General features: G+C 34.7%; 1 protein-coding gene across 1 annotated transcript in view; it reads right to left on the bottom strand.

Annotated features, from left to right (window-relative positions):
* ADAMTS19 (ADAM metallopeptidase with thrombospondin type 1 motif 19) overlaps positions 1-14069 on the bottom strand; it is a 280168-nt gene that overhangs the window by 176546 nt on the left and 89553 nt on the right. Inside the window, exon 7 of the mRNA XM_079916812.1 lies at positions 7063-7106. Within this exon, the coding sequence (XP_079772938.1) occupies positions 7063-7106 (44 nt within the window). The remainder of the gene's footprint in view (positions 1-7062; positions 7107-14069) is intronic.

Raw genomic sequence — 14069 nt, 5'->3', positions numbered from 1 at the left:
GTAATTCCAAGATTCATATTATTTCACATTGTGATACATCTTAAAATAATGTCTTACAATTAGAATTCATCATATTTTTTTCTTTAGAAAAAAGAAACATAAAATAATGGCATATCTTGAAATTAATGACAATGAAGGCACCTTAAAAAATCCATGAAATATGGTGTCTTCTCCGTGAGAGAAGCTTGGTTTCTTCCTCTACTGTCAATATGATGTCTTATGATAGAACTTTTCAATATAAATATAGTTGAATTCATTAAGCATTTCCTTCATGATTAGCATTTTTGTGTCCTTTTACAGAAATTTGTCTCTACCTCAAAAATATAAAATTATATTTTTATATTTTCTCTTCTAAATTAAAAAAATCTAAACCATATGGAATTCGTTTCAACATTTTTCCATCTGAATGACTATCTTAATATCATGTTCCTCCTTTTCCAGTGTTCATTTCCCAAATATGTGCAACTGCATTGTCCTATTTATTATAGACCATATCTTGATACCTAACAGAGAAGATTTCCTCTCCATATACTTTCTTCACTAGTCTCTTGGCAATTCTTAGGCCTATGCTCCTCCATATAACATTTAGAATCAGCCTTTCAATTTTCCTCTAAAATTTGTTAGAATTTTAAAAAAAATATGTTGTATCAACAGATCAATTTGAGGGAAATGGATATTTGTATCATCTTTAGTCTTTCAGACTGTAAATACACTTTATCTTTTCATTGAGTCAGGTCTTCTTCACTGAATTTCAAGATGGCTCAATAATTTCCTCCATATGTCTTAGATATTTGTTATTATATTATATATTCCAAATAATTTTATTTTTTGTGTATTTTTAAATATATTTCATAGAATTTTTAAATAAAATGTGTCACTGCCAATTGCTGGCATATAAAATGCAATTGGTTATTCAATATTGATTTGCTATCTAACCATCTAACTCTTCCATTAATTTTAACAATTAACTCCATATTCTCTATTTTTTTAAACGTAGACAATCATAACGTCCACATCATTTTAAGGCCTAAAAGTTCCAATGCAGCGTTGAACAGAAATAGTGAAAATAGAGTCCTGTCCTTGTTTCTGATTTCAAAAGGGATGCTTTTAATGCTCCACTATTTAAAAAAATATATTCATATATTTTTTGTAAATATCTTTAACCTGGTTAATAAAGTTCCTACTTTGTCCTATTTTGCCAAGAGTTTTGAATTGCCTGAAAGATATTTTCTTTATCCATTGTGATGATCATATGGTTTTTTTGTTGTTGTTGTTTTTTGTGGTACGCGGGCCTCTCACTGTTGTGGCCTCTCCCGTTGCACAGGCTCTGGACGCGCAGGCTCAGTGGCTGTGGCTCACGGGCTCAGCCGCTCCGCAGCATGTGGGATCTTCCCTGACCAGGGCACAAACCCGTGTCCCCTGCATCGGCAGGCGGACTCTCAACCACTGCGCCACCAGGGAAGCCGGATCATATGGTTTTTATCTTTAATTGGATTACAGAGTTACATTTTAAGATTTTCTAATGTTAAACTACCCCTGTATTTCCAGAATAAATCTCAAATAAAATAACCCTACTTGGTTATTTAAAAAATACATTGTGAGATAATATCTGCTAATATTTGATATAGAATTCTTTCTTTTATTTCCTGAGTGAGAATGGCTTATTATTTTTCCTTCTTACACTGTCCGCTTTAGAATATGGTAAGAAATTTATATGGTTTGAATTCACCTTTTTCTATTCTCTAAAATAGCTTGTATAATATTGGAATGATCTGTTTTCTGGAATTTTAGTACAAATCATCTGTGAAATCATTAGGGTTTGGCATTTTCTTGGAAAGATTTTAACGGACTGATTAGATTTCGTAGATTGTTAGTGCATGATATAGGCTATTTTTTTGTCTAGTCTCTCCGGTAGAAATGGCCAACTATAATTAATCATGTTTGTTAGCATAGCCCCAGTTCGTTGCTCCTTATATATATTTATATAACATGATCCAAATTTTAGTGTTTTATCTAATCCCAAACCCTTCACCAGTTCTTAAAACTATTGAGACAGAATTTTTGAACCCACAGTCTAAAGATTTAAGAATACCATCCTTACTCCTTCTCCATAAGTTATGGGAGGGAGTAATTAATTATTGGAAAGAATATTGCTTTTCTATGGTTGCTGTTATCAAAAATATCACAAATTTAGTGGCTTAAAACACCCAAACTTGTTATCTTACAATTCTCTACATTAGAAGTTTGACCCAGATCCCACTGGCTAAAATCAATATATCATGAGGCTGTCTGTGCTCCCTCTGAAGGCTCTAGTGGAGAATCTGTTTCATTGCTTTTTCCATGTTCTAGATATTTCTTCACCTGGGGCTCCCTGACTCCATCCTCAAAACCAGTAATGACAAGCTGAATCCTTCTCACATCACATCTCTCTGTGCTTTTCTTCAGTAATCATATCTCTCTCCAACTCTGAGCTTTTCTGCCTCCCCCTCCCCCTTTTGAGGATGCTTGTGATTACATTGGGCATACCAGACTTCCTAGGATAATCTCCCTATTTTAAAGTCAGTTGACTAGAAGCCTTAGTTCCACCTGAAAACTTCATTTCCCTTTGCTATGTAACCTAACATATTGCCAGGTTCCAGGTCCATTAGGACATGAACATCTTCAGGGACCATTATTCTGCCAGCCACAGAAAGTAGGGCAACTTCACTAGCAATACCAGTAGTAATAGTTGGGACTTGCATCTGGAATTATACTTTATTTCTCTTTCAAATTAAGGATAGCACCATAGTTCATCCAAACCTAAGATTAAAAAACTTTGACTGAAACTATGACGTAATTCTAATAGGCCACTGATTACAAAATTAATCTCAATTTCAGGGATGTGAAAAGATGAACACACATATGTTTGAGAATTGATATTTTGCTGATTAAAACACTTAATAGCATTTTTTTCCTCCCAGTATCTATATACCTACCTACTAATCTGACTAACTGAAACAACAGGAAAGAATGTGCTTGAGGAGGTGGTAAAACAACTTTTACTTTTTACCCTCTAAACAGCTTTTCAAACATAAGCTTAATAAATAAGTATAACTTATCAACCGAAACATTTATTTATAATATTCCATAGCACTGATACAGCCTGGTTCATTTAAAATGCACATATCTTCTGCATCAGTAAACAAGCAAAATATCCTATTGTTTCAAATTTTAAATGCTGGTAAGTAAAAGTTACTTCCAAGCTTATATTTGCTATTTCTTTATATACTTTAATATACACAATTTTATTCTAAAACTTCATTCAAAGATATTTTTCTCACCTTCAGATTTCTAGTTGTATTGTCCTCGATTAACAAACGCATCATGTTATAAAGGAAAGCTGCCTCTCATTATAGTAAGATATGAGACAGAGGTTAGTACCATGTGGCATTTACTAACAGTGATGCTGGACAAATGTGCAACTTCTCTGCAGGGAGTAAAAGGATGTGATAGAAACTAGTGCCTACTGAGTGCCAATTAAAAACTCTCTGCCTTTGTGAGGTCAATAACATAGGCTCTATTTTAAAGGTGAGCAATTCAAACTTTCAACGTGTTAAATAATGTGCCCACATTCATGTAGGTAATAAATAGCAGAGCACTGATTTAAATCTAGATGTCTGACTTCAAAATTGATGCTCTGTTCTGTTTCAGAGTTTCCTTTATCTGTAAAGCAGTAATGATAACAAAACTAGAGCGTTTCAGAAAATAAGTGAGAAAATGTCCATGAAAGTGTTGCTCAAGTTACAATGCACAGTATAAGTATTACATTGCTTTTAAAATATAGGGATTTCTCTCCATTTACAATTCAAATTAACAACCAGAATTCAAAGCTTTTAACTGCTGTCCTTCCCATCTCACTACACGTAGGAGAGTAGGGGAAATTTTCATGGTAAAGTAACCATTCAGGCCCATATTATCCAAACTAATAAATACTAAATCCACTTCTTTCCTTTCTCCTTCCTCTATTTCAGTATTTTCACTATAGTATCCAACGTGAAATGGACTGACTTCACATCAGAAATAGATAAAAGAAGAAAGAAGGGATATATGAACTTAAGCATCTGACCAAAAAACCCATAATATTACATGAGGAGATTTTAAAATGTGTGTCAATAGATATTCAATTAATTTAAGCTCTAAATCTCTTCTGTTTTGTTATGCTAGAGACTGAGAGCTGTTAAGATGACCAGTAGGCTACACATGCTTATTTAATTTGGGGGACAAATCACAGAGCAGTTTATCAGCACTCTCTTAATAAGAGTGGATATTATTAATATTGCCCCATATTCTTCTTCTCTTATAAAAGAGTATATGAGTATCAGGGAAGATCTATGCCTTAGGCTGCAAGCTACAGAAATGAAAACTTTAAATTGGCTTAAATAATAAGGATATTTATTGGCTTACACATTCAGAAGCCTAAAGGTTAGACTGGGTCCAAGGTGTGGAGGATGCCATAATTCAACAATGTCATTGAGGATAAAGGCACCCTGCATCACTCCATTCTGCAGTGTATGAATTCAGATTCATCTGAAGGCTAGTTTCCTTTGTTATTATAGTAATCATGGTTGCATCCTTCCTTGTTTACACGCAGCGGGGACAGACATGACCAAGCTTCAACCATAAAAAATGTTTCTTTCTTCAGCTTCATGAAGCAGACATAGGTTACAGGTCGCATGTCCCAACCATAGCAATGCCATATGCTGACTGGTTTAGGCCTGAGGTCCTGAAACGATCCCTTTGATAGGCCTGGATGAATCATGACCCAACTGTAGAGGAGTATCCTTTTCTACCTGGCATCACGGCTGCACAGTGGTGGATGCACGAGTGATAGGGTGGCAACCGCCATGTCTACTTCACACAAATGTCTTTATAAATCTTACCAATGTATTATGTCTCTTGGCATAAGCATGGTTCGTGTGAAAAGATTTTTTGTGTGGGGACAGGGATTGGGATAAAGAGACTACTCTTCTGATTTAGTTGTTAGAGGTTTTCATTTAATGTCCCCTAAAGAAATATCTGAGATTTTTACTCTGCTCAAGACTAAATATGAAAAAAGACGCTTGTCTCATATTTGGGATGAGAAAAAGAAATGCCACAAGATACAGAGGGGAAAACTAGGATTTAGTGATGCCAGAGAAGACCTTGAGAATCTAAGCACTCAGAAACACAGAGAGATCTCAGAAACGGCATCGGACTTTCCACATCCTATGCTATAATATTTAAAGCTAGTTTTTATCAAGCTCTTAATGGACAAGATGAACAGAGCTGGGGACTGATTACACCATTGTGCTACCGAACCATATATATTCTAATTATACTAATAATTCCAAATATACCAAGCTACCTCATTATTCAAATGTGCTTCAACCCAGAAAATGTTTCACAGCATGAATATGCATGCTATTTTCAGTTAGAAGATTTAGCAAGATATAAAACATAGTCATAGTCAAAAAGAAATTGGTTCGCCTCACATTAGTAACTGCTTTCTTAGTCCAGGCGTCCATGCTGTAAAGAGGTGGTGAGAGTCCATAATTATGGAAGATACTGCCCGAGTTGCTGATTTCTCTCAGATGCTCTACTAAGGCAAGAAGTTGATCTGTCTATATTAAGAGAAGGCTTTAGGGGCAACATAGTTGTTTAAGTAGAGGAAAGGTAATTATTTTGAGACAAGCATTATTGGCAATCAAATGCTTCCATGGTTAGGTTGATTAAAGCTATATATCAAGATTTAATTTCTGAAGATTCAGGCAAGAAGACAACAAAACTGCAGGAAGCAAGTTAGTTAACATTAGGAAGATCATCCCTAAATCAATTCAGCTTTTCCTTAGGTGTCCAGATCATTTTATTTTTACAGTCCCTTCTAAATCAAACGTTCCTTTGATTCCATCATCATCTGCTTCATACTATTATAACTATTTTCCACTTATTATCTCAGATTTAATCACCTGAGGAGGCTGGTGAGAACTTAAGTTAACAGAACTAGTTAGAATTACTTTTTTAAGCACCAGTGGTACTTAATTTATTCTGTTTTTGCCACTTTTTTATTGTTCGCCTCTCAAGGAATAAATGACACCTCAACGATGGTTAAGTTAAAATACACACTACACTACAGTAACGAACCCCACATGACACATCAAAACCAGATCATGACTCTTAAATGTACCTTACCAATAACCCAATACTAATACCTTATTAAAACCATACAAGGACTTCCCTGGTGGTCCAGTGGTTAAGAGTCCACGCTTCCAATGGAGGGGGCGCGGGTTCGATCCCTGGTCGGGAAACTAAGATCCCACATGCCGCGCAGCGTGGCCCAAAAATAAAAAACCAAAAGACACTATACATATATATAGTGTCTTAAGACTAAACATATATATAAATAGTTGTATAATTTTACCTACAGTTTTAGCTATCTGTTTAGATAGGTAAATTTATATACATGCATTTATATTAGCATTAATGTGGCATTTTCTGAAAATTAAGAACTGTGGTTTATGGATCCTACTGGCTATATGGTTACATTTTAGGGATTTTACATATCCAGGACAAAATATAGAAAATTTGCTACTTTATGTACAGAAAATCCTCATTTGTTGGGCAAATTAGATGGACTTTCTTTCACAGTCTGCAAAGAACTTCAAACGTATAACTCAAAAACAAATCCATTAGCCTGAAAAAGGTCAATCCTACTGACGTTAACATATTGTGCCTCAGTTTTGAATAATTATGTAATTTTATTGAAACCATGGGTATATTTCTGGGGGAAAAACACAAAAAAGACCTCGTGATATTCTTAAGGCATCGTTTAAACTTTTCTCCAATATATAGTACATACATGTCCTCAGGTTGTTTCATTAATAACTGAAGTGGTGACAAACATATAGGTTGAAATATATAGCACTGACATTCTAAAAGTGTTTCATTCAAACTAGCACTTTCAAATAATTTTCTATATTTAAACAAATGATGTGTTCAAGTTCCCCAGGTCTCCTCCAAACTGTAAAAATTTTTATGTACACTTACCAACAGTATCACATGGTTCATCTTTGTGTACACAGAAATCTTTCCTAGAAAGAAAAATAGAAAATATTGTTTCTTCCACAGAGTATGTGACTGACTCATTTTTAATAGTTATAATAATAATTGAACCATATTTTTTTTTTTTTTGCGGTACGCAGGCCTCTCACTGTTGTGGCCTCTCCCGTTGCGGAGCACAGGCTCCGGACGCGCAGGCTCAGCGGCCATGGCTCACGGGCCTAACTGCTCCGCGGCATGTGGGATCTTCCTGGACCGGGGCACAAAACCGTGTCCCCTGCATCGGTAGGCAGACTCTCAACCACTGCGCCACCAGGGAAGCCCTGAACCATACTCTTTATCTCTAAGAATTTAATAAAACTGAAAATAAGATTAACTAATTTTTAATTCTAAGAAAATGTGAGAATTAAATTGTTATAATTTTTACCTGATACAATCCTAAAACATTATGTCCTATTTCCTATACAGTATTTCATAAACATTCCATCTTGTTTTGAATTTTATAGTATTTCATTGTTTTATTACAAGAAAAATATCTGGTGTAGGGACATGGTTTTCTGTTTGAAAAATATTGTTAAGATCTCTACTTCACATGACATAAAAATAATTTTCAAATTGAACATTTAAATGTAAGAAATACAATTTAAAACAACATAACATTTTATATCTTAAGATTGGCAACAGACTGATAATTTTAATAGAGGCATGAGGAAATTAGTATTTTTACATAGGCTGGATATCACCGTGAATAAAATTCTATACTTTTCTCTTTATTTAACTACCATATCTTGGAGAGCATTCCCTAACTAGTTATGAGCTTTAAAGGGAAACTATATGAAAGCAGAACTTTTTATCTACCTTTTTTACTAGCTTTGTGACCTTAGGGAATTTACTTAACCTTCTTGTGTCTCAGTCACTTCACCTAAAAAATAGAGGTAATAATGATATCTATTTACCACATAGATTTACTGTACAGCTTAGATGATTTAACATGTATAAAACACTGAAAACATAGGTTTTCTGTGTGGTTTGAATGAGTTAACACATACAAGGCATTTAAAACAGTGCCAGGCACATAGAAAGCTCTCAAGTCAGTTGTTGATGTTTTTGCTGTTTTTTGTTGTTGCTGGTGCTTCTATTCCTGTGCCATAATTTAAGCAATTTTCTAGCAATGAGCATTTAGGTTCTATAGAATTTTTACTATTACAAACAATACGACAATTTGTGTGTGAAGGAGAAAGGAAAACACTATTTTTATTCCTCTATTATAGCCATCTGAATGCCATTCCAAACTGAAAAATAACTTTAATTTTTTAAATTTTATTTTATTTATTTATGGCTACGTTGGGTCTTCGTTGCTGCGCACGGGCTTTCTCTAGTTGCGGCGTGTGGTCTTCTCATTGCGGTGGCTTCTCTTGTTGTGGAGCACGGGCTCTAGGCACGTGGGCTTTAGTAGTTGTGGCTCTCAGGCTCAGTAGTTGTGGCTCGTGGGCTCTAGAGCGCAGGCTCAGTAATTGTGGCACACGGGCTTAGTTGCTCCGCGGCATGTGGAATCTTCCCAGATAAGCGCTCAAACCCATGTCCCCTGCATTGGCAGGCAGATTCTTAACCACTGTGCCACCAGGGAAGTCCCCCCAAAAACTTTAAAAATTAAGTGTAACACTCCTTTCAATGTCCCCAGTGACATCTACATTGGTAATTACAATGGTTAGTTTTCAATTCATATCTTGCTTGGCTCATCCAGCAGAATCCACAACTCTGTGCATAGTTTTATAAATATTCTGTGCATGTTTAAAATGTATACTCTCTAATAGTTTGGAGCAAAGCTATACGTGTTCATTAGATCTAGCTATAACAAGCTTGGATACACAGTTGCTCAACAGAATGAGAAATTTTGAATTTATTTTTGCATCTGCTACTAAGGAAGAGCTCTTAAAATTCCATTGTTATAATTTGATGATGTTTCCCTGTGATTCTACTAATTTGTGCTGTTTATATCGAAGCTCTCTCTAAATTTTATTATTTATTTTGAATTATTGTTTTTATTACTGTGTAAAACCCTACTCATCCCTTTTAATGTTTTCTGTGTTAAAGTCTATTGTATCTGACATTAACAAATATTAATATATTAGTAAAACATTAATATTTGCTTGGCATATATTTTCCTTTGTTTTACTTTCACCTTCATTTCCTCTAATCTCTTATAAATAGCACATGACTAAAATTGTAAAACCTCATTATATACTATCTCTATAAGTGAATTTAATATTTCTAATTAACATATTTGGATTTCTCTATTTTTTGTGATTGCTATTTACCAAGTTATACCTTTGTCCTTTTCTTCTGTTTTTGTCTTTGTTCATATGCAGTTTTATTTTCCACATTTTTCTGCTACTGTTTTGAAAAATAACATTAGATTGTGTTTGATCTACAGTTACTTCTACATTTTAAAGTACACTCTACTAGTTTTCTATTGCTGTTATAACAACTTCGACAAATTTAGCAGTTTAACGCATCTTACAGTCTCCAAATCAGAAGTCTGAAATGGAACTTGCTGGGCTAAAACCAAGGTGTAAGCATGATTCTGTTCCTTCTGGAAGTTCTAGGTCAGAATCTGTTTCCTTGCCTTTTCCAGCTTCTAGAGGCCGCCTGGATTTCTTGACTTATAGTCCCCTTCCATCTTCAAAGCTGACAACTGCATCACTTTGACCTTTACTTTCATCACCACATCTCTTTCTCCCACTCTCTTGCCTCCTTCTTTCCCCACACCCTGTGATTACATTAGGATCCCCTAGATAATTCCAGATAATCTCCCAATCTCAATAATCCTTAACAAAATCACACCTGCAAGGTCCCTTTTGCTGTATAACAGTCACAGGTTTTGTAGATTAGAACATGGACATTATTCTGTGTACCATATTCACTTGAGACGCTTCAAGTTAAAAAGTATCTCTGGTCTCTTCTTGAAAAATGTAAGGATATCAAACACTTTTAATCCAATCTCTTCCTTCAATCTTTCTTGTTATTTTTATCTGACACTATAGAGGCATACCTCATTTTACTGTGCTTTGTATTATTGTGCTTAGCAGATACTGCATTTTTTGCAAATTGAAGGTTTGTGGCAACTCTGCATTGTGCAAGTCTGTCGGCACCATTTCTTCCAACAGCATTACTCAGTTCATGTCTCTGTGTCACATTCTAGTAATTCTCACAATACTTCAAGCTTTTTTATTATCATTATATTTGTTATGGTCATCTGTGATAAGTGATCTTTGATGTTACTACTATGACTCAGTGAAGGCCCAGAGGATGGTTAGCATTTTTAGCAATAAAGTATTTTTAAATTAAGGTATGTAAAATTTTTTAGACATAATGCTCTTGCACATTTAATAGACTATAGTATATTGTAAACATAACTTTTATGTGCACTGGGAAGCCAAAAAATTCATTTGACTTGCTTTATTGCAGTGGTCTGGAACCAAACCTACAATATCTCCAAGGCATTCCTGTAATTCCATCTCAGTTTTTAAAATCTCAAGTTAGACAGTTTTTTCTAAACCATTAGTGCTCATTTAGATTTGCCTATATATTTGGCAATTTCTTTTCTCAGTAATCTCTGTATCATTACTTTCTAGAGAATCTGTTATTCTTTAAGTACATCCTTCAGTATCTCCTTCAGTGAGGACCTATGAATACTAAACTGGCCCAGTTACTGTTTCCTTAATTCTCATTAGTTTGCATTCATTCATAATGGAACAGTAGCTGACTGTAGAATTGTAGGTTGACTTTATCAGCCCTCAGCACATTGAAGATATTATTTCATTTTATTCTAGTATTTATAAAAATAGAAGTCTGCAATCACCTTGCTCTTCTTTCATTGATTTGGTTTCTAATTAATTTTTTATTGGATATAATTGACATGTAACATTGTTTCTGATTAATGTTAAGATTTCTTTTTGTCTTTGTAGTTCTGCAGTCCCACTAAGATGTGTCTAGGTCCTGAGTTTTTTTATTTATCTTCTTTGGTACTTGGTATGTCTTTCAATTTGAAGATCCACAAACATACAAACATTCTAACCATTATCTATTTATCTAATTCCTCTCACATTCTCTCTACTCTCTTCTCCTAGAACTCCTTTAGGTACATGTTTGCTCTTCTCATTCTGATGTCAATAACTCTCAAGCACTCTTGTATTTCCATCTCTTAACCACTTTAGGCAGCCTTCTGGGAGAATCCTTCAGCTCTATCATCCAATCCATTAGTGCTCTCTTCAGCTGCATCTACTCTGCTCTTCAATTCTGAAATTGAGATATTTAAGTACATTTTTTATATGTTTTATTTTCCTCAATTTTCAAATCATGTCTTTTTTCCAAAACACCTTTCTCTCACATTTTGAAATTTGTGTGTTTTTAATCATGTGAACATGTTTTTTTAATCATCTCTGTCAGTCTTTTAAAATATTCTTTTTCATGCTTCTTGGCTCTTACAGTGGGATATGTTGTCACTTTGTGTTTTGGAATCCTATTGTGAACTCATTTAGTTGTACTTTATTTGTGGTTGCCTTGTGAGGTCAAAGTTGAAAGAGGGCCCTTTCACAGCAGTTTTGCATATGCTTTCACTAAGTGCTTCAATGTTGGATCATATTCATGGTAATGAATACCGAAAGAGCCATTTTCTCCTAACATGGGTTCATGGATGAGATAGAAAGAATGCTTCCTGTTGACAACCTGTGCTTGTTTGCAAAGCTTTTATACCAGATCCAACTTTTATTAAGGGTGTAGGTACCCAAGGGTTCTGGCTGTATACAATCATTTCAGTTCCCACTTTCAAAGCCACAATGTTTTTTCTTTATGTGGGAGATAAACCCAAGAACCCAGATTTTTAAGTCCAACAAACTCCTACCAGGACAACTATCACATTACTTCAGAAGCTTACTGCATTTTTTTTTTTGGCCAGAGCCCTCTTGTTTTTGGCTCATCTATGCATGTAAAAGGAATTTTATTATATTTTTTCTACAATTCCTAGATGTCAATGATGGGAACATTTTTTGATTATCTAGTCAGCTAGATTATCACATAATTAAAAGAAGAGAACACATCTGTGACCTACCATATAGTAATTAAGCATACTGAAACATATTTATTGTTAATATGAGATCTTAATATACAAAGGCCTTATTCTGTTCTTACATTTTATATGATGCAGCTACTTTTACCAAACTCTTTAAAAGACTGAACTCCCTCAGTAAGATGTTCACATTGACCTCAACTGATAAAGTACTTTTTCAAAGATATCTTTCTACAGGGCTGCCCTGGTGGTGCAGTGGTTGACAGTCTGCCTGCCGATGCAGGGGACATGGGTTCGTGCCCTGGTCCGGGAAGATCCCACATGCCGCAGAGCGGCTAGGCTCGTGAGCCATGGCTGCTGAGCCTGCGCGTCCGGAGCCTGTGCTCCGCAACGGGAGAGGCCACAACAGTGAGAGGCCCGCATACCGCAAAAAAAAAAAAAAAAAGATATCTTTCTACAAATAGGGATTACATTAGTTATAAATTATTGTAAAAATTAGTGATTGGTACAATATTGTCATCTTTCTTCCATAAGGTTGGAAATGGAAAAAAATGTGTGGTTAGCCAAGGGTATGAATTAACTATGGAGTGAAGTAATTTAACATCAATAATTAATTACTATAATTTTTTACTATTTCTTCAGGCAAATTTCTGACAAAGATGATTTCTATGAAACAGATATAGAAATCAACTCTTGATTACTAGAGTAAAGGGAAGAATGGTAAAGTCCAGATAAAGACGATAAAAATAACCTTAAATAATATGTTTTTAACATAAGGGACGAAATGGATTTATGATAAACTTAATTCATTTAAATCACACCAACAGTTAGGAATGTTTACCATTCTGCAGTTAAAAATAACAAAACAATACAAGTATGAGAGTTTATCACATGAATTGCTTCATAAATAATTACTTGAAGATTTATTATTCCTTTAATTCTCTTAGCTAAGAACGCTTCTCCAGTATTTCACTAGGACTCAAGAAAGACAGAGACTCAGGCTCCTTTGTACATTATCCCTTCTCCCCTCCTTTCCTCACTTAACTCCACCTGTAAATATTTGGATTTGGTTTGTTGTAGTGGCCATGTTTTCTGCTGCCTCTCCTTTTATAATACATGTCAGAAATATCTTTGTTCTAGAGAAAACCTACTGCAGAGACCTCTCATCTGACTGCAAGGAAGAGAGTCATCACCCAAAATGCAATATATACAATGTAGTGTTACATTCTGCTGTCTACAGATTACTGTGTATCTGTAAACAAGATAAACAGTACATGTTTCCAGTAATTTGTAAAAATTTTAATGTTTTTCTCAAATATGCTGTTATTTTTTATTCTGGTAAATCTATAAACTAGTTAATCCATCTTGGATAATTGAAAATTGGGGCTATTATCACCTGATACATTAATCTTCACTTTATACAAAATCTTTTATATACAGAAGGTATATAATCCTATCAACGTCACTTGCATATGCCTTAAAAAATCTACTGTCCCAACTGAATGAAAGGAAATAGTTTAATAGAAACAAATAATCAGATTGCCCATCAGCACTGAAGGGTCTTAAAATTTATGCCTTTTTGGTAAAAAGTATTTTTCTGAAAATACATACAAAAATTAGAAGAACATCTCAAGAAAAATGAGGGAAGATGCACTCAAATTTTATCCCATAAATGTAACCACTCAAGCTACCCTATCCTAAACTTCCAAGTGAAACTAGTGGATGGCATTGCCTTCAATATTTAAGATACAAAACTGAAAACCTTAAGAATCTGGGTAAAATAGACTGCTCTTAATTAATCTTTTTCCCAGGATTATAATCAAAGGTTTTTTTTAAAAAAGCTGAGTGATTCTTTGACAGCCACTGCAGTAGATTACCCTAACTATTGCCAACCCCCAGCATCATTCCACTGGGGAAATCTCCTTCA

This window comes from Stenella coeruleoalba (assembly GCF_951394435.1).
Source record: "Stenella coeruleoalba genome assembly, chromosome: 3".
NCBI lineage: Eukaryota > Metazoa > Chordata > Mammalia > Artiodactyla > Delphinidae > Stenella > Stenella coeruleoalba.
The sequence above is the reverse complement of the archived record's forward strand: the minus strand, read 5'-3'. Positions and strand labels throughout refer to the sequence as shown.